This window comes from Diuraphis noxia, unplaced genomic scaffold (assembly GCF_037042655.1).
Source record: "Diuraphis noxia isolate RWA-SAM2 unplaced genomic scaffold, SU_Dnox_SAM2 contig0003, whole genome shotgun sequence".
NCBI classification, from domain to species: Eukaryota; Metazoa; Arthropoda; class Insecta; order Hemiptera; family Aphididae; genus Diuraphis; species Diuraphis noxia.
In genome coordinates, this window is record NW_028301713.1 from 49,242,453 (window position 1) to 49,268,047 (window position 25,595).

At 24.7% G+C, this 25,595-nt stretch overlaps 4 protein-coding genes across 5 annotated transcripts in view; 2 read left to right on the plus strand and 2 right to left on the minus strand.

The window, feature by feature from the left end:
• Positions 1 to 11,137, minus strand: part of tefu (Serine/threonine-protein kinase tefu) — a 54,112-nt gene extending 42,975 nt beyond the window's left edge. For both annotated transcript variants that reach the window (XM_089222998.1, XM_015511984.2), the window contains exons 1-13: positions 10,773 to 11,137; positions 9,532 to 9,699; positions 9,328 to 9,439; positions 5,253 to 5,414; positions 5,067 to 5,199; positions 4,143 to 4,248; positions 1,512 to 1,604; positions 1,224 to 1,451; positions 1,030 to 1,166; positions 819 to 953; positions 656 to 745; positions 361 to 565; positions 26 to 290 (exon numbers count right to left, since the gene is read on the minus strand). In XM_089222998.1, coding sequence (XP_089079124.1) covers positions 26 to 290; positions 361 to 565; positions 656 to 745; positions 819 to 953; positions 1,030 to 1,166; positions 1,224 to 1,451; positions 1,512 to 1,604; positions 4,143 to 4,248; positions 5,067 to 5,199; positions 5,253 to 5,414; positions 9,328 to 9,439; positions 9,532 to 9,699; positions 10,773 to 10,859 — 1,921 coding nt within the window. In that variant the 5' untranslated portion in view covers positions 10,860 to 11,137. The remainder of the gene's footprint in view (positions 1 to 25; positions 291 to 360; positions 566 to 655; positions 746 to 818; positions 954 to 1,029; positions 1,167 to 1,223; positions 1,452 to 1,511; positions 1,605 to 4,142; positions 4,249 to 5,066; positions 5,200 to 5,252; positions 5,415 to 9,327; positions 9,440 to 9,531; positions 9,700 to 10,772) is intronic.
• mRpL46 (mitochondrial ribosomal protein L46) lies at positions 8,345 to 9,380 on the plus strand. The gene has a single exon (XM_015511973.2). It carries the CDS (start codon positions 8,498 to 8,500, stop codon positions 9,299 to 9,301), a length of 804 nt encoding a protein of 267 aa, XP_015367459.2. The 5' UTR covers positions 8,345 to 8,497; the 3' UTR covers positions 9,302 to 9,380.
• A 2,012-nt stretch (positions 11,138 to 13,149) lies between the features above and the next one.
• LOC107164228 (uncharacterized) lies at positions 13,150 to 18,258 on the plus strand. The gene is made up of 6 exons (XM_015511970.2): positions 13,150 to 13,989; positions 14,079 to 14,203; positions 16,211 to 16,407; positions 16,474 to 16,636; positions 17,577 to 17,885; positions 17,944 to 18,258. The coding sequence occupies exons 1-6, from the start codon at positions 13,968 to 13,970 to the stop codon at positions 18,115 to 18,117; spliced, it is 990 nt and encodes a 329-aa protein (XP_015367456.1). The 5' UTR covers positions 13,150 to 13,967; the 3' UTR covers positions 18,118 to 18,258.
• Positions 18,259 to 18,335: 77 nt separating this feature from the next.
• On the minus strand, positions 18,336 to 25,409 carry LOC107164227 (U3 small nucleolar RNA-associated protein 14 homolog A). Its single transcript, XM_015511969.2, has 8 exons — positions 25,278 to 25,409; positions 25,072 to 25,189; positions 24,796 to 24,994; positions 24,117 to 24,356; positions 23,693 to 24,043; positions 21,357 to 22,468; positions 21,075 to 21,294; positions 18,336 to 18,541 (listed from the first exon to the last, which is right to left on the minus strand). The coding sequence occupies exons 2-8, from the start codon at positions 25,179 to 25,181 to the stop codon at positions 18,350 to 18,352; spliced, it is 2,424 nt and encodes an 807-aa protein (XP_015367455.1). The 5' UTR covers positions 25,182 to 25,189; positions 25,278 to 25,409; the 3' UTR covers positions 18,336 to 18,349.
• Between the last annotated feature and the right edge of the window lie 186 nt (positions 25,410 to 25,595).

Consider the following 25,595-nt stretch of genomic DNA (forward strand, 5'->3'; position numbering starts at 1 on the left):
AATTCTTATGTTAAACATTTTATACTTTTATTTATTGCAGGTTCAGTAAATTTTAGTTGAAGATTTGGGCTATCTTGAAGCGCTATATTATAATATGTATATGTGAAATTGTTAGAGTTTTTTGTTTTAAAATTATTGTGATTCACAAATGATTTTTTAATACTAGGTTTTGTCAATATTAAATCAATTACTTCAAATAAAAGATAGGGATCCAGTTTAGAGAATGATTCAACTATTAAGCTATCTGATATCTTAAGTGGTAACAGCCAATCGAGCAATAACATCATGTTCTATAAATAACATAATAATTAGATACATAAAAATATATACTGGTAATTTATTATAGCATGTTATACTCACTGCTTTATTTAAAGAAGCACTGCAAAATCCCCTTGTTTTAAATAAAACAACTAAAGTTTTCAAACTAGAATCATCAATTTTTACTGTTTTATTAAAATATAGTCTAAGTATATCAGAATACATTTCATCTTGCCAATCTATTAACACAATTAATGACTGCAAAAGATTATGAGATACACCAGAATTTTCATTTGATAATACAGTTCTAAAATAATAATAAATACATAAGTAATAAATGAGGGATAAAAGGGGCAGTATTTTTTAAAAGTTTTAGTATCATAAAAACAGTATTTACTTTAATGCATATGTCCAAACAGTCTTAAAGAAAAGTCCAATTTGATTCAATTTGCAAATTTTATCTGATCTAATTAATTTATGGCAACAACTAAATTATAAATTAATAGTAAATAGAAAATAAGTATAGAAGCTCTGAAATAACTAATAAACAATGAACATACATAATTAAGTATTTTGTTGATTTGGTATCCTTATAAGAGTTTAAGCATTTGATTATACTTTCTAACAAATTTATGTAATCCGTATCATGAAATGGTAATGAATGGTTTTCAAGTAGTTTTGTAATTATATTAAGTCTAGAAATTTATTTATTAGACATGATATGATATTATTTATGTTATATTTTATATTTAAAATAATTTATAATTTTACCTGGTACATATTTCTGATGTTTTTAAGTTGGTAAGATCATCTACAAAGGATAATACATTAATATCATATTTTTTTCGTTTTGGAGTAGAACATTCATCTAAAACCAGTCTTGATGAATGTAATTTATTAAAATATACCTAAATAACAATGTTTGTATTTAAAAATCATTTTTTGAGTAAAAAACAATAACTTACTGTACAAAAAATTGTAACAGACAATTCCGAAATGTAATTGAAAAAATTGGGATTAGAATTATTTTTTATTTGTTGTATTTCACGACGTACAAATTCATATATTTGATGTAATTGAACAATCCACATGTTCTTGTTATAAGTATATGACTCTTTATAGTTGAAATCGAGGCATTTTGGATGGTGTATTTTTATGAACAAAGTTAGCAAATTATACAGTGTATCTTGAACCTAAATATTTTAGTTTTAAAAAAATTAAACAAGTTGGTGCATAATTGAAAAGGAACTTACCTTTTTTAGCCTATCATTTTCATAAAAATTTATCAAATGTGTGCAGTTTTCTTCAATGAACTGGCAAAGTGAATTACGACATTCTATCCATAACTAATTAAATTTAACTAAATAAATAATTATTTGTATACATTTTAAAATTCAGGAATACCCTGTTATTGAAATGTAGGATATTTTATTTTTTATTTCATAATGTAAGTTATATAAAAGTAATGTTATTTATTTTTACATGTAGAACCAGTTGTGTTAAAGGGGGGGGGGGGTTGAAAGAGATATTTGCCTCTGGATGCCACGGCTTAGTAAAATCAAGGGGCGCCTCGAGCTTGATTTCTAAACTTTTATTTGTGCTCCAAGGCGCCAAAAAGCTTAACACGGCCCTGAGTAGAATATTGTTCTAAATACTTTAAATGACTCTATTTGTAAATTAAAAACAACCAAGGTAATAGCCAGGGGCAGATAGGCTTATCAGAAAATTGAGAATCTTCTGAATAAACTGGTCCTTGTGTGGACTGCATAATAAATTACAGTTAAATGATTACAAAAAGGTTATTTTTGTATAAATTATGTACAGAAGATTAATATATATATATACAGGGTGATTCTTTTATCAAACAACACTTATATGGTGTTTGTGTGTAAATACCACCTAACATACACCTATAACACACAAACACCACCCAAAACCACTCAACTTTGGGAGGCTATATCTTGTAAACGGATTAACGAAAAATGAAAATTTAAACGTGAAAATTCATTGAAAAAATAGCCTTTTTAGTTTATGAAATTTTAAGTATAGGTTGTCATTTGAAAATCAAAAGTTGATAATGGTTAACCTGATAAATATAAGGGTGAATATATTTAAAAAAATATATAGTTCTAGAACAAGATGGTTCTAAAATTTTGAAAAAAAAAAAATTTGAAAAAAATCAATAGTTTTTGAAATAATGAGTGTTGTTTGATAAAAGAATCACCCTGTATAAATAATACATATTTATGCAATAATGAACACTACAAATGTCTTGGTAGAAAAAAAATCATATTATGAGAATACTACAGAGACATTATTTGTTGCCCCTGTCTTACAAATTCGAGATATACTCGCATATAAACACAGATAATGCTCTTAATATCAATAAAGTGATTTGCTAAGAGTATATTTGCTTTGCTATGCATTTGGAAGGCAGTGACTAGTGACAAAAAAATGTATGTGTAGCATCCTCTTAAAATGATAATATAAAAACATAACTAATGATCTATACATTATAATAGCCAATATAGGTAATTAATATTTGTGTTTTTTGGATAAAATTATGTTAATAATATATTGTACAGTAAAAACAAGAGATATAATAAACATATTTCTATGTAAGAAATAGAGAATTTAATAAACTTTAAATAGATATTACATTAAATGTTAATATTTATATTGGTTACAAAGTATTTAAGAATATTTAAATTAAACTTTTTAAATATTTTACTAATTTAGAAAAAAGACAAAACAAATTTTCAAATTGTAAATTAAGGGAGTCCTTATTACATGTGCTAAAAGAACAAAAAATAAAAATAATGTTTGTGGTTCATGGTTCATGTGGTTCATAATTCTCAGGCAAAAAAATCATCAAACCGCTTCTGGTTATTGTTATGGTAATAAGCAGGGCTGTGAATTTAATGCATTTGCATGTTTTTTTTGCTACACTTTATAAAAAAATGGATTCGGTCAAAATTTGTTTTGACTTATTTGTAATTCATATACTAAATTTTATTTTGCATATTTTCGCATATTTCATGGGTTAGGGCATACAAATGCATGTTTTAATAATATTTTTGTTTAAATGCTTTTTTTTTCGTAATATTTACATTTTTTCGGTCAATCTTATAGTAGGTATAAACTATAACTTTTATAGTTTTATCGAAATAATTCTATTTTTACTCGGGTATTTAATGTATAATATTATTGACTACCTATTGTACTATTGAAGTCGAGATTAAATTAATTTGCTGATATCAACTCGACGAAGACCAAGACTAGTTAAGATCAATAACTCATATACTCATATCAAGAAGTAAAAATACTAATATTTAAACTAAAATTAATAAAAAAAACATTTACTAATGAAAAAAATAAAAATAAAAATTTAATTTTTGTAGTTTTTTTAGCATATTTTAAGAATTTTTAGAACATATTTTGTCAGATTTTAGTGCATACATGCATGCATATTTAATAGTTTTTAAGTGCATTAAATTCACAGCCCTGGTAATAAGAAATTTTTAAATCTACCTAAAGTAACTAAGCTTTTAAATTATTAAAAATAAAAAAAATGTAATTTGCATCTTATAGTTTATCAAATTGTAAGTGATATAGTATTTTTACAACTGTAAAATACTATATATTATGTTTTCATATTTTTTAAAATTTTTTTTTAAGCAAAAATACTTTTTTCACTTTTTTAATATATTTTTTATATTTAAATATTATTCAAATCTTTAATAAACATTTAGTTTTTAATTCAAAATGGTGTATTAGGAATATTATTATGCAATAAACATTACAAACGTATTAGTTAGAAATACAAGATCTAATAATATTTAATTATTTAATAATCTTCGTAAGATATTAAAAAATAAACTTACCGTTTTACAAACCCCAAATACAAGAATAATTAAATCTTCTCTTAAAGAAAAGTCATTGTTCATTTTAAGTGTGTCCATTATTGCGTGTTTTAAGTATGGAAATATTCTATAATACAGTAATACAAATTATTATATATACATGTCAAATAAATTAAATACAAGTTTATAATATTTAAAATTTAGTAAATATTGTGATTTTTTTAATCTTGTACACTCATTACAAAAAGCATTAACTTTCTGGAATTAAATTTTTTATATTACCTTTTTGCCTGTATTTTTAATTCTTATGTTTGTTGGTGAATACACTATTTATTATCAATTTATAAACTATAGAGGTCTATCTATAATTTTAGTGAAATAAACTAATCAAAATACTTACTTAAAATCTTTTAAGAATATTAAATGTATTAGACACTGGAAGAATCGTTTCTTTTTGCATTAGTAACAATTTATAGAAATGTTTTAAAAAATCAAGTTGATAATAGACATCAACAAATATAATAAATATATGTATATAAAATGTTAGAATTGCACATAACTTGAATTTCTCAGGCAAAATGTTTACAAAAGAAGGTTAATACTTTACACAGTAATAAATGTCATAACAGATAATATTATATTTATTGAAATACATTTACAAAAAAAAAAAAGTGTTATAAATTAAATAGGAAACTTTGCTTATTTAAGTTTACAAGATAATTTAAAATATAACATTAATGAATGGTGAATTCAAAAAAAAAGGTAATTAATAAAAATAATTTTCAAAAATTGTAAATTTTGATCTTAACAGAAACTTGAAAACTATTAATCATGTGGATAATAATTTTTTAATATTATCAATTTTTGATTATAGAATTTTTATGAATATAAGTAGCAAAGTGTGTTATAGTAATTATTATAACAGTAACTATCATAAATATTTACTTTTTTTTAATTGCTAATGATACACTAGAATGGGCATCACCTCTGACTACTACGTGCTTCATGATTTTTATCGAAACATGTCTCATATTTGCAAAATTTTCATAGTATAAATTGTAAGCCAATGAAAACAAATCTAAAATATATCCATTAATGATTGGTTGTTTATAAAAAAAAATATATACTTGCCATTCCAATAACTGCTTAATGAATGCCAATAATAATTCTGTGACAAAATACTTTGTTCCAATATTTTATAGTATACTTCTCCCATATACAATTGGAAAATATTATTTTGTGAAACATCAAGAATACATTTTAGAAAATCATTGATGGGTAGATAGGGTTGATCTAAAATATAGAAATCATTTATTAGAGTAAGTTATAGATTATAAGGTATGCATGGTTTTATTAGATTTACTATTTTTTTTTTTTTTTATTACTTTACACAATGTAATATATTTAATTTTTTTTTAGAATGATGAATGTATTGATTTTACAATGATGTATTAAGTTTTTTGTGTCTTTCATCATTTTTTGGGTAAAAAAAAAAAATGCTTTGACTATCTTCAACAGCATTTTTTCTGACGGGAAAGTGAATCTTGCTGTTACTCTGGGTAAAAGTGAAATTCATAAATAGTTTTCAAAAGTGTCGACAAAAGCAAATTAAAAATTTAGAGTAAAAAGAGATTTCATTATGCAAAACTATTGTTAAAAAAAATCGATATTAGCTTCAATGTAACACTAAAAAAAATTACATATATATTAGATACTTGAAATTTTTAGTGAATGTTTAAACTTGAATCTTTAAAACACTTTCAAATTTTTAAAATATTGTGGCTTGTAAATGAACTATTTATAGTCATATCTCATATGAAATTGTTGATTACCTCTTATTAGTTTTTTAGTTAAATCCTAACTGTAGATAAATTAAATTTCTTCTGCATGTTTATATTAGCAATTTATATGCATCATAATTTTTTTTAAATTAGGACTTTTTTTTGATTTTATATAGGCATAAAAAAATTTTGAGTTTTTTTTATTTTTTTTTCAAATTATTACAGATAAAACATTTAACACGGTCAAAAAGTTGAAAATTTAATATAACTTTTATAAGTGGTTGATAGTGGAAATTCATAAAAAATGTTGGGCTTAAATCCACAATCATTTTTATGAGTTACTTAAATTAAAATTAATGTTAATGAATCATAAAAATTGACAAATTATTGGAAAAACTTGAAAATTTAATACAAGTCCTCTAAATTTCCCTACATTTGACAAAAAAAAAAAGTAGGCAAGTCAAATCAATTTTCTACAAAAATTTGGAAATCAAGATATTGCTTTTCACATGTAAATTAGCAAATTCTCTTGCAATGATTTTTTTACTTTGTTGTAATTCAAAAACTAATATTTCTAAATACTTGAAATTTTCAAAATACTTTGACTTATTTAAGTTATTAGTTGAGATTTTTAATTTTCAATTTTTTTAGATTTTCTTTCCTATAAACGTTGAAAAATTCTTTAGGAGATGGCGAATGCTTGAAAATTCAATGCTAGATTTGTCAAAAGTAGTTATAATAGTAGTTGAGAAATATTAAAGATCTATAGGCCATTTCACAAAATGAAAAACTTTTATGAATTTTTATCTAAGATAATTTGAACATTGTCATAATTTTTACGTATTTTGTCAAAATTTGAACTTTAAATACTTATAAAAAAAACCGTGCCTATGTATTTTTAATATTTTCCACTGCTATTGTAACAATGTGTAAGAAGCCTTGTATTACATTTTCAAGTTTTTCTACCCAACAAATACATTTTTATCGATATTAATTTAAAAAAAACTAAAAAGGTTGAAAAATTAAAATGTCAGTAAACAGCTCAAAACTAATCGAAATATTTTGAAAATTTGATTATAATTTAAAATGCTTCAACACACCTGGTGCTATTAAAAGTACATACAAGTATTTAATAAAGAGTAATTAGAAATTAATAAAGAATTTGGATAGGTACCAGTTAACAAATTTTTGGAAAATACATATAATAAAACTATAAAAAATATGAATACAAAGTCAAAATAATATTCCAACCTCAAAATATTAATTTTGCATAATTTCTTATTAGATTTCTATATAATAGTATTGAATGAATAAAGAAATATCAAATAAAAAAATGTAAAATGTCACCCAAGTCTCAAGATATTTTTAAAATGGCTAAATTAACATGTCAGATCAACTGATGTAATATTTGAAACGCTTAATGTATAAGGACGATGAATTTAAATTAACAGAATAATGTCTTGGCTATTTTCTATGATATCTAAGGTTAACACGCCAAATGGAAAAAATTTGAATATTTATATGTTAAGAGGACGCTACACCCGCATGTGTTGTCTCCGTCTTACAAGTGCGTAACATTACAAAAACTGTTTCGCGCGGGAAAGAACCGAGAAAGATACAGTTATAACTAAGACACGAAATTTTCACCACATAAAAAGGAGAATATTGTCTGTGAAATATCGTTTTTATTTTTTCGATATTAGAACTACAAAAAAAGTTATTCATGTTTAAAAATTACAAACACAAAAATTAACATATTATAAAACAATAAGAATTTTTTTTGTATAAGTGATATCGAAAAAATAAAAACGATATTTCACAGAAAAAATTCTCCTTTTTATGTGGTGAAAATTTCGTTTCTTCGTTATAAGGTTATAACTGTATCTTTCTCGGTTCTTTCCCGCGCGAAACAGTTTTTGCAATGTTACGCACTTGTAAGACGTCGACAACACATGCGGGTGTAGCGTCCTCTTAAGATAAATTATAAAGTATAATCTTTATTTATATTATTATATAATTATATTATTTTTATTTATATTATATAATCTGTGGTATAATTAACTTTCCATTATACTATACTCTATACATGACAAAATAGATTTTGTCATGACTCTATAGGAGTATAGGCGTGATTAAATTAGGGTAGATACTAGATATCAGCACAGAACAATATTATATCAATTACTTCTCCACGGACATAAACAACTGTGCTACGGACTAATAGTGGAAAGTGGAACACATGGCTAAATTTAGCCATGGTGGAACATTGTTCATTACTGGCTTCTGAATTCACGGCTTCACAACTTTTTATTTTCTAAATTAACCTCATAGAAGAAAAAAACTAACAGAAATTTTTAGGTTATTAAGTTGCTTATAAATTTATAATTTAATATTATCATTTATCAACTTATCAGTTATCACTGTTTTTTTTAAAGAAACAGTATGAGATTATATTATTTTAGTCTGTGAACTGTGAAAAACTTAATATAATTATAAACGATAATATTTATTATATGTATGTGTATTTTTGTTATTTTTAAAACTACTATTTAGTACTTACCTACTTATTACCTATTGTTAACAAAAATTAAAAACATGAAGACAATTCGTAATATAATGATTTTAAAAAACTTCTTTAGGAGAATGCATTCAACAAAGCAAGTGAAATGGGATATCATGGCCGGTTTATGTCTACAACGTAAACCGATTATAACTAAATCATTAACTGACACAGAGGTAAAATTTCAAAATATGTTACAAGAAATTGAATTTGAAAATAGTTTGAAGTCAGATCATGAGCTTAGACATGAAAAAGATGTTAAGAGAATGGAAAAATTGAAAAACGGTAAGGTTATTGATTTCGATGAAATGGATCAGACATCAAATCAATCGGCACAAGACTATGTAGATAAGAACAAAGAAGAACTTTTAAATTTTAAATTTGCTAGTCGTTCAACTGAGGCAGACACAATAAATGATACTAAATCATTAAAAAGGAAATTGGATGACAATTTGGTCTTGATTGTTAAACAAAAATTTGGACATGAAGACTTTTGGGTCTTACCACAAGGGTTATGGAATGATGGAGAAACATTAAGAGAAACATCAGAAAGAATATTAAGAGAATCGTGCGGAAATAACATTAATGTTAGATTTTATGGCAATGCTCCATGTGGATTTTATAAGTATAAGTATCCGAAACAAATACGAGAACAATCTAATGTAGAAGGGGCAAAAATATTTTTTTTTAAAGCAAAACTGTTGGATGGAAATGTAGAAGAAAAAGACATATGGACAGATTATGAATGGTTAGCTGTTCAGGAACTCAATAAGAGGCTTATTCAACCATACATGAAAAATGTTAAATTATTTTTGTCAAATTATAATGTAAATACATAAATAATAGATGACTTGTTCACTTGTACCTTTGTTAGCTTTATTGATTATATTTCTCAGCAGAATAAAACAGTTTTCAAAATTTGGTTGTTTATAACTGATACCCGATTTTTGCTTCTTCTTTGCTTCATTCTCAACATCCTGATAAATAAAACATAATAATTATAAGAGTAACTATTATTGGTTATTAATAATAGTTTAAAATACTATTTAAATATTTAGTATTTACTAACAAGTATTAAGCTTCTGTGATAACAATTTAGAAGAGAAATCCATGTTACAAGGTAACCATTACCATCATTACTTTGAGATTTATTTAAATGTATCAGACTACTGTTATAATTCAAAACTTCAATAATTTCATCATTCTCCAATAGCTGTTGTAGTTCTTGTCGTTTCACCTATAAATATATTTATTCAAAAGATATTAAAACTGTTTTAAGAAAATAATACAACTGTGTGGTTGTATCATTGATTATAAATATTAATTTTTATAATAAATGATTGTAAGTTGATTTATATCATGCTATAAATATGTTGCTACAATAAAAATAGGATGGTTCATAATAGATGAATAAATATACATTAAATAAATAGACATTTCAATATCTCTAAAATACTTATATTACATAAAGACTTGCATCAAAAATATTTTAACATCATTCAGTAATGTGTATTATATTTTGTACAATTGCTATAAAGTACTATACGTCTATATTATAAATAACAATATACAAAAAAATAAAATATTGCTAAAATTATCATGTTTAGAAATATTACATAAATTAGTGAGGGCAGGCAAGGACATTATTTTTCTTCAAACAAGTCTTTCTACATCTAAGACTAATAAAAATCATAGCTTTAGTGCATTACGTTAACTCCAAAAATAAAATAAAATATTAGTTTTTTTTTTAAATATTTAATTTTATATTATTTAAATTTATATTGGTAATATAAATTATTATAAGATTTGAATTATATTTATATATTAATTTAAATATTTTTAAATGTATTTATTTGCATTATATATTGTTAAATATTTTAGCTTTTAACTTTTAGTCGAGCTTTTAGTCTAAGTTATACAACTTCACAATTTGTAAAAATCAAAATAACTTGTCAATTAGTTTTGATTTGGTTTTATAAAACTGACATTAGATAAATAATAACTATAATCAAAGTGTAATTAAATTAATAATTGTCAAACATGTATATGGAAATTAATTTCCATTATTTGTTGATTCGTAATTAAAAACAAAAGTTAAAAAATCTAGTCATTGATTAATTAATATAAAATACTCTGGTCTTGTTATGAAAAATAATTATAATACATTAGTTAAAACGTACAATTTTTATATTACAGATGGATTACTTATTGTTTAGTCATGCATTAGATTAAAATGTGGAACGCCATACAAGTATGTATTATATCTAAATTCCATACCAATATTTATAATATTATGTTACATATCATTACCTTTCTTTCTGTTATTTTATTTGAGTCTAAACTTTGCAAGCAACTATTTAAATCACTGTTCAAATTACGTTTTTTATTACTATCCATTTTATAAGAAATTAAATATTTGTTAAACTACAATTACGAATCAAGACTTAAAACGGAGAATTATAATCCAAAGAAAACAGAAACAAAGTATACAGATATTGAACGGCATTATGATTTATAATTGGTGCATGATCTAATGTTTTTAGTACACGGAATATGGATTCTCTAAATGTCTAAAACCATTAAATAATCGAATATATTACAAGAAACAAACTATAAAGAATTCTCGAGAACTTTGATGAAGTACCGTACCTATGAGAAGTAAAAAATAACAAATGTAAAATATAAAAGTTATCAGAGAGACAGAGAACCGGTTATCAAAATTTAATTCTGGCGGCATTTTTCTTTTTAAATTGTTTGAAATCGAGAGAAATCACTCGAAATACTCGATTGTTAGATTATTTCGATTGTTTGAAAATTCTCGAGTGATTTTTTTGGTATCGAAATCAACTGACGTAATCTAGCAATGATACAATTATTATTTTAAATGATATTCACGAAAGTAAATTTTCGACTGATTATAATCAGTATATATATATATATATATATATATATATGTCAACATTTAAAACATTAATAATTAATAACTAAATGAAAATAAAATTACTAATTATTATTTAATGGGTTATTAAATTATTATTATATAAGATTAATAACCGTTATAGCCTTATAGGTAATGTCTATTATCTACCTATTCTATATATTAGATTATTTTTTTCGCTTATTTCGTTCATACTTTTAAAATATTTGCAATTAGAAATCGGTATAATTCAAAATAATAAATTCATCATCAATTAATAAGTATATAAATTTCTAATTTTTTTTATTTGGTTCTATTTTTCAGTTGTCCATTCCAATAAACTTTTTTTTTATTTCAATTAAGTAGGTACCTAAACAAAAATTTTAAAACTTTATAATACTTTTAAAATTTAAAATTAACTATAATACATTTAACTATATAAATAAACTATATCTATCTTTTTAGATTATATTAAAACTTAAAACAGGTTATTATAGATGTTAGAGTAATAAACTAGTATATATAACTATTGTTCAGTGATATTACTTTTCAGTGGCGCCAAAATATATTTAGGAGCAGGGGCGGATTTATTTTTTTTACGGCTATAGGCACCAAAAATTTGCCGCTCCTATAATAGGTGAAAAAGTTACAATACCCCTCCAAAATACCTACTCTAAATATTTAATATATAGACAATAGTAGTGGACATCCATTTTAATTTTTAGACTATTTTTTTCGCCTGAAGTTATTTAGCCTACTTTGAAAAAAATGTCAATGGTTGTTCACTGAATTTGAATAAAAACCTACAATGATAATTTTTATTAATTATAAACCATCATTCATCAATAATAAATATATAGTATTATCAAAAACTGTTTTCTATATATAATTGTTTACTATAATATTTATAGGTAATGACTATAAATTATAATGAACCAAAATAGATTGGTATACTGAATATCATAATATACGATGTACTATATGTTTGATGTTTTTTAATAAAAGACTACAAAATTTGCCGCCCTAGGCAGCTGCCTACAATGCCTAATGGGAAATCCGCCTCTGTTTAGGAGAGTTACGTTTGTCATTCTAAATATATTACGATATGGATATAATTGCATGTATTAGACATTACTGTCAATTGTAAACTAAAAGTTGATAATATTCCATAAAAACTATAAGGTAAGGTAATAGGTAAGGTAATGAAATAGGTGGGTGTCAACATTTTATGTGGAGGTGTCTGATGTCATAGGTAACATTTTGGACTTTGGCGCCACTATTACTTTTCTAAAATGTTTTATAAAAAATACTAATTATCTAATAATCATTAAATTTTTGAATCACTATAGAGCTGTTACAAAATGTTGAAAACTCAAGAAACTGGTGTAGTGGTGTAAATGTGTAATGCGAAATACTAAAAATAGTAAATACTAAATTTATCACGATTCACGAAGTTGTTTACAGTGAAATGTGAATCTTTCGATTGTTGAAATCATTCGATTGTTTCCATCACTAATTCAAATGCACAACGATCGTAGAGCAGATTTTCCCATTTGCTTTTAACACAGAACAATAACTTATTAACAATAACTTTTAATGTTCTTTGATAATATCTAGGTTTTTCTCCCATGGTGAAATCTACAGTAGTGGATAAAAATCTATGGATTATGAAAATATGAACATTTAGTAGACATATAAAATATAAATTTATACGTCTATGATTATGAAGAAAAATCAAAATCAATTAATAATTAATATCTGTGGACTATGATTGCTGAAATGCCGAATGGAGAAGATTGGCAAAACTATGGTTAAATATATAGGTATATGATTGAAATTTGCAACTTTATTCTACGCAGAACCAATATTTAAATATTTAATGTGCTCAGACTTCGAAACGTAAATAAATAAAATAAAATATACATTTAATGAATAGCATTAAACCCACAGATATTAAAAAAATGTTTATATTTCTATGAATAAACCACGAACTAAGATAGTTATAAATAAATAAACCTAATAAGACCGTAGTCCGTGATAGAATCATACGCCATACGAGAGCTGCATAGGCGTAGAGCACTATAAAAAAAAAAATAGAGTCTAGAGCAGTTGTAGAGTCTATAAAAATCCGAAAGGGCAAAAAGTCCTATTCTTTAAAATAACAAAAAAAAAAAAAGCATGTCATAAATGTTATCATCGGAATATATTATTATCATGATTCATATCATTTTTGCTTATCCGTAAATCACGGACAAACTGGACAAAGATGAAAGATCATCGAATCCACGCCGTTGATAGTTTATTTACTATTCTGACTTATGACTTTATGAGACCAGAGACTACTTATTAACTACTAACAATTATTTTGTACCGATTAAAAAATCCAATAATCTATTTAGTTTTCAAATTATTAATGTGTTTAGTATAAATTATAGGCCTAGGTAGTCTTAGTTATTAGTTAATTGTTGGATTTTGAACTATTAGCTTGAACGTAGATCAATAAACTATCATAATTTTGGTGTAAAAAGAATCCTACCTATTATTAAACAAGGATAATATTATTTGTTACCTACTTTCGATTAAATAAGATGGACTCAAATGATAATAAAGGTAAGATTTATTCAAGAAATGTATTTATGTTAAATTGTTAAAATATTGATTAAGTGATTTATTTAACTTTCATATATCAAACAAACCAGGAGGTAATGAAAATGTAGAGACTAATAAAACTATAAAAGAAGAAGGTGCTACAGGTGTGGACGAAAATGGAGTAAAATATATTATTTATGAAGAAAATAGTGTGGAAATTAACGAAAATGCTGAAGTAAATTTCAAATTTTAAATATTTTTTTTTATTAATCGATTTAGATTACAAGACTTTTATTTGTAAGTATTTAAATGTTTTCTGATAAACGGAATTTTAGTTATTAATAGTTTTGAATTTCAACTTAATTCTTTATTTAACATATTACATACAAAATCCTTTGTTATGTAGTTATAATTTGAGTATATTTTTAAGCCAGAATTTGAAGGAGCCATTGTAATCACAATATTCTTATATTTGATTTTACATTCAAATTACATTGAAAATATTCATTTGAATCTTAAAGGAATGCTGTACCTTAATATTTGTAACATGTTATAGTGAATGTTGATTTATTAGATTTAAGAAAAAACATCTAAATTTTGTCTTATAAATGCATAGGCTCAAAAAGTGTTTTGAGACTTAGAAGGTTAATGATTTTTATATAGAAATGAAAATCTTTAATATATGGTATAATTTCATATGAAATGTTATATCTTCAGGTTTTTTGGGGAGAGGGTGGTGATGTATTTTGTATATTTCACATACATAAAGTCTTAACGTAATATTAGGTAATATTACCAATTTTTTTTTATATTTAGGTACTATTTAATTTTCAAAGTATTTTGACTATTTCAAAGCTATTTATAGGCATAAACAATTTTTCACTCAGTCAAAAAACTTGATAATGTTGTACAAGGTTCCTCATTGTTTGTAGTTAAGCCAAGTTCTCATGTGTCAGTCAAAACGTTCATCAAAACTGAACAAGTTATGAACATGTGAACACTTGTTTCAGTATGACTGAATCATCAAAATTGATATCAGTCGTATAGAAACTACAGTCAACTCGCGATATAACGAAATTTGATATAACAAAAATCTCGATATAACGAATAAAACTACCGGTCCCTTGAAAATATTGTGGTATAACGATGTATAGCATTATGAATTTCGATGTAACGAACTTTTGATATAACACATTTTTTTCTCGGTCCCTTGAATTTTGTTATATTGCGAGTTGACTGTATTTCTAATTTGCGACATTTCTAATGATCAGTATCGCGTCATCAGTCATAATGAACATTTTGACTGACAAGTATGAACCCGGCTTTAGTTAAAATTAAAAATAAATTTGAGTAGTCAACCCATAGTATTTTATTATAAGCACCTAATGTTAGAAATTTAAAAGAAAATTCTTACAAATTTTGAAAATTGCAAATTATTTTTAGTTTGAAATTCATAAAAAATGTGATATTTATGTCTAAAAATTAAAATTAAATACAATATTTATTAAAATTTAAAATTTGTAAATTTGTTATAACTTACAATAGCAGTAGATGGTTCTGGAACTACATTTTCGTACGGACACTGTCTTAACTGTAATAAATGTTCCTTCCCCCCACCTTCACACAAAATTTTACTTGTAAAATATTCACGGGTACAACTTCAGTAATCATTTTATTATATTAGCAGTTGGTACATTAAATTATGTAGCTTAAAATCTTTTTAATATTGATTACATTAGGTATTATTAAGATTTTAAATAATATAATTGTAAATTATTAAAAATATACTTCATGCAATTAATGAGTGCTTGGCGTTAATAGAATCATTGTTTAATAGATTATTAGGAATCAAGAATACTTACTTGACAATAAACTAATATTATTATTTTTTTAAAGTGTAACATTTTACAGTTTTGTAATCTGTGTGAACCTATTAAACTCTATTCAGGTTATACAAACACACACTTTTAGGGATATGTTAATGCTCTGCACACTCAACCTTTTTACAGTTTTATTCACATGATTGACATGCAAGCTAGCAGTGTAGTGTTAATCTGAATAGAGGATGAATAGGTACATTTTGAAAATACAGTTTTATAAATAAACTATAAAATTTCTTTATTTTTACCAACATTTTTCTTTGTTTTAAGTTCTATATTTATATATTTTTTTATTGTTTTAATATTTTTTTTTAATTTTCTAAAATTCTCAATACATTGCTTAAACTTATGTTGTTTTTCAGGAGTTGGATTTGAATCATCAAAGATTGGATAAAATTGAAAACTTTGAACATATGCTAAACCTTCGTTCTTTATGTCTTCGTTGGAACCATATAAAGAAAATTGAAAACATTCAAATGCTTGTTTCTCTTAATGAACTTGATTTGTATGATAACCAAATAATCAAAATTGAAAATCTGTCCAGTCTTATTAACTTAAAGTAAAATAATTTAATTATGCATTATATATACCTAATTCTGATATAAATCTTTATTTATAATTTTAGAGTGCTCGATTTATCATTCAACCGTATAAAAGAAATTGAAGGTCTTGAAAATTTGATCAATTTAGAAAAATTATATTTATCCAGTAATCGAATAACTAAAATTGCACATGTTAATCATTTAACAAATCTACAAATGTTGGAATTGGGAGACAATAAAATTAAGGTACAAATGATTTTCAAAAATTGTTATATAGTATATTGTATATATTTGTTATAAATATTGATTAAAATTATCATTTTATTTAATTTGTTTGGTATGCTTTTTAGTTTCTATTTCGTGCTGTAGTTTAATTGCAATATTATTTCTAAAAAATTCATTTATGTTATAGTCTATAAATAATTATGATTTAACATCACTAAACATATTGTCTGCAATAAAGTACCTCATTTTATGTCTTTGTTGTCCTTGCTATCATATGTAGCACATATGTGTGTGCGTGTGTTAGTAGAGGAGTGACACTCTTGGAGCGCGGCGTACCGTTCATGTCCCACTTTTGGACATTCGCTATATGCTCAAATGATCGAAGTAACAAACACATTGAGCATCGGTGCAGTCGCACCTAACTAACATGTGATAACTGATAAGCGCATATATCAACTTCAAATCTCACACGAGAAAAATTATATTTTGCAATTTTTTTTTCGTAACGTAACGTTTTTCAATTACGATTTTATGTGCCAAAGCAAAGATATAAAATGTCAAAAGTTATAGGCAACTTCAAGGTATTAATTTACATACATTCTATATTTAAATGCCTTATATTATCTTATAAGCAGGGTTAGGTATTTAATGTATTTGATAACTATTTTGGCTTGATATAAAATCTAGCAGTATTATAGAAATCCAAATTTTGTGTTATGTTGCTGTTGTGAAAATTAAAACTTCCATTTTTTAGGATATTTTATTTTTGTTTAGATTGTTTTTTATTTAATGTATTTAAATACTTTTTGAGCAATAATTTTGATGATTTAAGGTGTTTTAGGTTGCATGTCTTAGTTATTAGTTATATTTTATACTGTGCCATTTTATTTTAGCTCCATGTTAATTGATCTCCATTGCCTCTTGATATGTTCTAATTTGTTTAAATTTATATGATTTACAGACAATTGAAAATATTGAATGTCTTACTGGCCTTACAGAATTATACTTGGGAAAAAATAAAGTTGATAAAATACAAAATTTAGACACATTGATTAATTTAAAAATATTAAGTTTACAAAATAATAGTTTGACTAAAATTGAAAATCTTAACAAGTTGAAATCGCTAGATGAATTGTATCTCTCTGAAAATGGAATCACAGTAATTGAAAATCTTGAAGATAATATTAATCTTGGAACTCTAGATTTGTCTATGAATAAAATTTCTAAAATCGAAAATATAACACATTTACAAAAATTAACAGAACTTTGGGTAAGAACAAATAAAAATCTTTAAAAATATAATATTTATACTATGATAATTTTTTTAGATCAATGACAACCAAATAAATGATTGGAATAGTGTTCAAATTTTGGAACATTTGAAGAAGCTAGAAACCATATACTTGGAACACAATCCATTAAGCAAGGACAGTGCTTATAGAAGGAAAATTAAATTAATTTTACCATGGATTGCTCAAATTGATGCTACATTGGCCCGATAAATTATCCAAATTGTTTTAAAGCTTATTTTAAATTAATGAAACTCACTCATAGAATTAGTTTTTTTTTAGTGTTTATAATTAATTTATATAGTGTGTAATTTAACATTTTTAAATTAAATATACATAATATATGATTTTGAATTGGAATATTACTACTTAAGATCATATAAACTATATAAAAATATATAATATTATATTATATTAAATAAAAATAAGAATTTCAAAGTAAATTTTAATCATTTAATTTAATTTTTACAACAGAATTTTCATCAATTGGATCAATAATTTGACCCATTTGAGTAACAACTGGAGGAGCAGTAAGTTTTTGGAAAACTGTCTCAGGTACCCATGTTCTCCCAACAGGCACTTTGATTGTTTCTTCATATTCTTCAACACCTTTAAATGGATATGGCAATTCAGAAACCTTTAAAAAAACAATGAAAATACATTTTTAAACAAATAATAAAAATAATAGATGAAAAGATTTTTCGAATATATAATCTAATGATTACCTGATACCTATATTTTTAATATTTAAAGTTTTATTTAAGATTTTAAGCAGATCAATGAATGTTTTGATTTAATATTGTTTTTTGTGTGTATATGATTTTGGTAGCAATTTAAAATTAAATTTAGTTGATACTTTGGGCAGTTAGAAGTAAAACATTCTCTATACTTTTCAAAATAATCAAAAAAAACTAAAAAATAGAGAAAAAAAAGAATTGTATGCGATATAAATTTGCAAGTCAATAATCAACACAGCCACACAAAGAAAAGTTCTTTTTATAAACACTAAAAGTCGGTTTTTTACAACACTATTCAAACTTGAAAGTATGTAGCTTAATATTTTGACCTAACATTTGAAACTGTAAAATAAGATTATTCAATAGTTTTTATTATTTTTAGTTGTAGCCATAGGCTAGGAATGTTTTATTATTAATTAAAAAAAAAAAAAATGATTTTTAGTTGAAATAAGTTTAGTTTGAAGCCATATCATTCATAAAAAATGATTGAAGTTCAAATTTTGATGGCATTATTTGTGAAATAATGATTTCTTTTAAAGTTTTTTTGTTATTTTTCAAAAGTATTAATTGTTGAGCCTTGAAACATTTGATTATGATTGAAATTTTTTATACAGAATACAATTTCAAATTAGTTTAAAATAATTTTAATTAATTTTTAACTACTTATAGGCTTTGGAAAATGTCCAAGTTATTTAAAAAAATTTTTTAAATTGTTAATGAAAAAATGTAAATTTGCTCAAATACCTTGAAAATACACTAGGAACTTATAAAAGATATTCTTATAGCAATTTTAAAATGCTAAAATTCATATGCTCAATTTTTATACAAAAAAAATTTAAGAGGATGGTACACCGACCCACATGTGTTGTCTGTCTTAGAAGTATGTGACATAAAAAATTTCATGCTCATAACACGTTTAGCTCCATTAGTTTAAAATTTAGAGTGAATTTACATCTTATAAAAACTAAAGGATAATATTATTATTTATGGCTTCTTATAGGCTTTTTAATATATTTTAATTTTAAAGTGAGTTATGTGTAATTTGAGATAAACAATTTACAATTTTAAAATACTCATAAGCATAACTCGCTTTAAAACCTTTGTGTTGGCCGACAAGATATTATCTACTTAATTGTTCATACAATCTATTTAAAAATAATATTCAATGGAAGGCAACCTACCCACCCTCATCCTTTTCAAGGGCACAAAGACCTATATTGACCTATTACACATATTGAAATGGGTGGGTGGGTGGGTGGGTGCCGAGTGGTCAGTAGCTGATGCCTGACTGATGTTAACTGTAAGAAAGATATATAAGAAATATATTAGGTACCTATGTAAAGGTGGGCGGGTGGGTGGGTGGGTTATCAATTATGAATTGCCCTACATATATTTTTATATTTTGGCGCCCCTGATCCTTTTAATTTTTTCAATTCCCATGACTAAAAGAAATTTTAATACTTGATCTATTTATTTTTACTCATATTACTTATATATTAATAGCAAGTCATAATATAAATTATATTTTATTATGACTTAAATTTTTAGGTGACCCATTCAAAAGTATTTTCAACTATATAATTGAGAAAAGCTGGTCTACAGAATACATTGGTATTGACTTAAAAGTAGGGCTGGGATTTTAATGCCCCAAAAAAAGCATTTATGACCTAAAAACTCTAAAATGGTCCTAAAGAAATTAACTAGAGTTATAAAACGGTGCTTACGACGACAAAACTCGTACAGAAACTTCAAACGATATTATTGGATGTTGATTTTACCAATTTAAGATTATTTAACAGAAAATGCGGGTAGTATTTACTCAAACCTTGTCTGATAATATAATATGAATTACAAGTACCTATTTACTTATAATCTGTTATATTTATACAAAAACCATGTTGGTGTGAAAATCTTAAATTAAAATTTCAAATTTATACTTGGTTTCCAAAAGCTCAAAAAACTCTAAATGCCCTAAAAACTAAAAAATCCCAAAAAATGCAATTTAAACTTTCTTATTCTCATTCATAAGTGCATAAAACAAATTTGTGACCAGACGAGCAAAGCACAGTAAGCTTTGGAAAACAACAATGCATGGTGCATCGAAATCCCAGTTCTTCTTATAAGTTAATAGTATAATAAATATAATATAGCTAATTTTTTTTTTTGGCAAAAATTTGTCTAATCTAGGCACTTAAAAAAAATTAGCAAAAAAATATTCATATATAATTAGCATATAAAATTATTCATATATAATCAAATATCTTTAAAAAAAATAGGCCAACAGGCCAAATCCGCCCAGAATCGTTTTTAGTATGTAACAGTTATTGCTAAATTCATATTTAACAGTTAACATATCCATTACTCAAGTTAGTACCCCAATTTTTTTTATGTCAATAAAATAATAATACTAAATAAAAAAATAACAAATCTTACTAAATGTGATTTAATAGAATCATCGGCACTCTCATGAATAATAACTTTTTCTCGATTGAAGTCTTTGCGTGGTGGTTTAGCGGGTGTTCTAAACATTCCCATGTTAGTTCTTTTCTTAAATGTTCTTTTCCTGATATTAGGGCCAGCCCAACTGCCCCAACCAGGAAGTGCTGTTTCTACTTTTGGCTTAGACTGTTCTTCCAGCTTTTTCTTTTCCTCCCTAAGTATAAAACCATAATATGAAAGATTGTTGATGTAATATAAAGATTAGATGGTTAATACTTGAACTCATTAACGATATCATCATCAGCAAAAGCTTCTGCAATCAACTTTTCTTGTTCATTTTCTTCCTTATCATCTAAATGATCTTCTACCTGAGCCATTTCATCAGTTTCTAAATTTACTTGAGTTACTTGTAAAAACTCTGTAGGATCTATATTTTGTACTTGCTTTATGGGTTTTTCAATAATTTTATTAGCAGATCCTAGGATGTTTTCAGTATTGCTCATATTATTAGTAACTGATGTTCTGTTATCTTCATACAAAGGTTCATTAAATTCAGCTTTTATACGTTTATTATTCATTTTTAAATAATCACTCTTTACTTCTTGATTTTTACGTTTAATAAAATCTGTTTTAGAAGGTTGTTTAACTTTAACTTTTTTGAGATTAAGCAATTTTTCATTAATTTTATTTTTTAATTCAGTTTCAACAGTTTTAAATGTTTTTTCAACATCTTTGTGTACTTTTTTTTTGTTTAAATCATCATTAATATTATTTGATGATACATACCAAGTTCCAGCAACTGTATTAATTACACCAATGTTATTATTTTTTTTATGACACGAAGCCATTGAGTTAATTTTAATATTTGTATCAATTTCATTAATTTTAGTTTCTGATTTAATAGTATCATTGGAAAAATGAACTTTCTTTTTTTTAGGAGAAACAATTTTTAGAACTTCAACAAAGCTCTCCTCCTCATCAAATGTAGAGAGATCTTGAACTGTAATATTTTTAACCTTATTTTGCTTTTTATTTTTATTTTTGACTATAGGTTCTACTATTTTATCATGTTTTACCTCATTTACATTACTTTCTTCTAATTCTTTTGTTTCATGATTTTTATCATTAATTTTATTGTTTGTATTTAATTTAACATTTATGTCTTTTGATTCAGAATTATTTTGAACAAAATTATTATAACCAGCCATAAAATCTTTGAATTCCTTTCGTTCGGCAAGCCAAGGATTATCAGGATCAACCTCTTGTTCAGAAATTTCGATTTGTTCTTCATCAGAACTTTCAGAATCATTTGTTTCATTCAATGATGGTTGTACTTTTTGAGTTAACTCTTTACTTTTTCTTAACTGTTCTGCCAAAGCTATCCGGCTCTATATATATAAAAACATATAATAATAATAATTAATAAATATTTTAAATAATTTAAGGGACAGCCTGTTTTTAATATTAATGATATAAAATGTATCAATCGATTAGTGTTTTCTGAAAAATATTTTGAAAAAAGATTAGAATCTACTATAAAATTCTTCGAATTATGTCATATTATATCTTTATTATTTACTTCAATGGTAAGTACAGATATGTTGAATATTAGCTGTCTCCTAATATGGGATCTACTGCTGTTTTGTGTATTATCTTATTATAAATATAAGTATAGAATGCAATTGTTTATAATTTTTAATAGTTGAAACACATATTATACTTATATATTTCAGTGTTAATTTAATAAAATGTATGCTATTATAGATAACAACAGTTAGTTTAGTATTGTTCATAGTACATTATAGAATTATTTTAGCTTCTCCAATTAGTATAGTATATACTATATCATAATAATAAAACGTGTATAAGAATTTTATATAATAATTGAAATGAAAAATCTACAGTTAAATTACTTAGCTATCAATTATAACAATAATTTGTTAAATATAAATATAAATTTTTAAAACCATAACAATATTTTTATTTGTATTTATTAATTTATATAAAATTGATTTAATAGATTAATTAGTACAAATTATACTTGTATTAATACTACGGTTAGGTTAAGTAGTAGGACCATTGTCTATTTCATATATACAGTTGTATCAGTATATAATAAACACAACACAAGATAATTTAATAATTTAGTGATCCTACTATTGATCCAAATTATTTAAAACGAAACCATGCAAAAGAGAATAAATAAAAATCTATTTTTATACAATAATAATATTTTATGACATAAAATATTAAAAACGTAGTAGCTTATACAACAGTAAATAGCTTGGAAACATACTTTAATTTTAGTAAAATGATTATTTTTAGAATATGTTAAATATATGAAACTTCTATTCTTGAATAATTCAACAATTATTATCTTTCATGTTGCTAAGTTTAACATGAAAGAGGGATTTTTGACAGTAACATATTGTTGAAAACAAACACTGATTATAAAAACTTATTTATTGAGAGATAGATTAAATTATACGTAATAATCATTTGCTAAAAAAGAAAAATAATAATACAAAATTGCTTATTATTAATCATTAGGAAATATTATTTCTAATCTTTTTTTAGGTTTCAGATTCAAATTGTAAATGTTCATTACTTACGTCTTTATCATATTTGGCCCGTATAACATGGTTCCGAGCCCACTGTCCAGTAGATTTATGTCTTAAGCTAGCACGCTCTTCAGCTCTTGTTTTTTCAATAACATTTAGTTTTTCTAATGCTGCTACTGGGTCTGTTTCTTGTAATTTTTCAAATTCTTTGATTTGTTCTTTTGTCTTTTCCTTTCTTAATAATCTATGATATTTTTTACTTTTAATTTTATTTTGTCTGTGAGCTTTAGCATGTCTATATGATTCTTTAGCCCGGAAATTAGCCATACTTTTACGTTTTTCTAACAACTCTTTTAGTGTTAAAGGATACTTTTCTTTTTCTTTTTCTATCCAAGACATTTTCTAAAAATAAAAATTAATTAATTTAGATGATAATTAATTAATTGCTGCATTATAGTTTAAATTTAATTATTACTAAATCTTTTTGCTTTTGTTGAATAATTTCACTAGATTGTAATACAGCGGAAATTTTTTGTTGTAAATCTGTAGGGTGAGAGAAACCTCGGGTGAAATCAACCATACGATTATCAAACACTTCAACTTCACTACTTCTTAGAGGAAATCTTAACTGATCGGCAGACTTATTTTTTTCAATAACAGCAGACCATCTGCTTATGTGTTTTTTAAAATTATCATAAGCAACTGCTCTTTTTATCTGTAAGAAAATCAGTAATAATAAATACATTAATTTAATCTTTTAATTACTAAATTAGTTTAAAAATATTAAAGATTTAAATTTGGCAGGTTTATCGTATCATGAATATTTTGTTTCATAAAAATTAATTTCAAAAACTATGAGTCTTTTACGGGTTTTTATTCTGTTTATCTCATTTATGAGAGAATATAGAGATTTTTAATTAATTCATTCAAATGTGTGGTAACCTATTAGAGGAAACTTTTAAACTGTGTCTTCTCATAAAATAAAAGAACACTACCAAGGTTTTCAGGTTTGTATTTTGTAATCAGTAAAATGTTAACAGCAAATAAAATTCTAACATTAATAAATAGGATAATTATCTAGTTTAATAATTAAGATGGATTAATATAATATTGATAAACAATGATATTAGGATAATTTACTATAAAAAGATTACTTTTTCAGCATGAACTTTATCCAATGGTTTTTGCAATAGCTTTTTTGTTGATTTGGCAACTTGAATTTTTTGACTTATTAATGGTGCTTTTTTTTTCAGTGCATTTGTTAAATCATCAACATTTGTTGTTTGTTGTCCACTTGACAAATGAAATTGTGAAACTTGTAAACTTGGTTCATTCCGAGTAGTTGGCTGGATTCTAAAATTACATTTTATAATAGGTAACTGTACTTCATTTTAATTTATTAATTGTTATAGATTATGTAAATTACATACTTTCGTTTAGTCTTTGATGTAATTGTCTGTAACAATTGTCTATGCTTCTCATACGAAACATCATCCATGTCTTCATCAGCATCTTCGTTTTTGGCTAGAGAGCTAACCATATTGAAACCTAATGAAAATTTAAAACATAAATACATAAAACTATGACGTCTACAATTATATCTTTGATAACTTTTTAAACAGTAAACACAACTCACAATACAATCTGTATCCTGAATATCCTGATTCCTGAATGCTGTTGCTGTTACTGTATTCTCGTCTCTTCCTAAGAGGCTAAGACACACGTGATTATCAACCATAGGGTAAGAGTTATTCTGTGATAGTGTAATCTGTAACATCCGCTAACCGCTAGATAATAATCTAAAAACCTTGGCTAACCACATTGTTTGATAATACTTATTTTTGTAAATGTAACTTAGGTAGTTTAGGTATAAGAAAATAGAAATATAATTTATAATAATGAGTAATATTATTAATTGTGAATTTTTAATTATAGTCAATTATTATTAGATCCT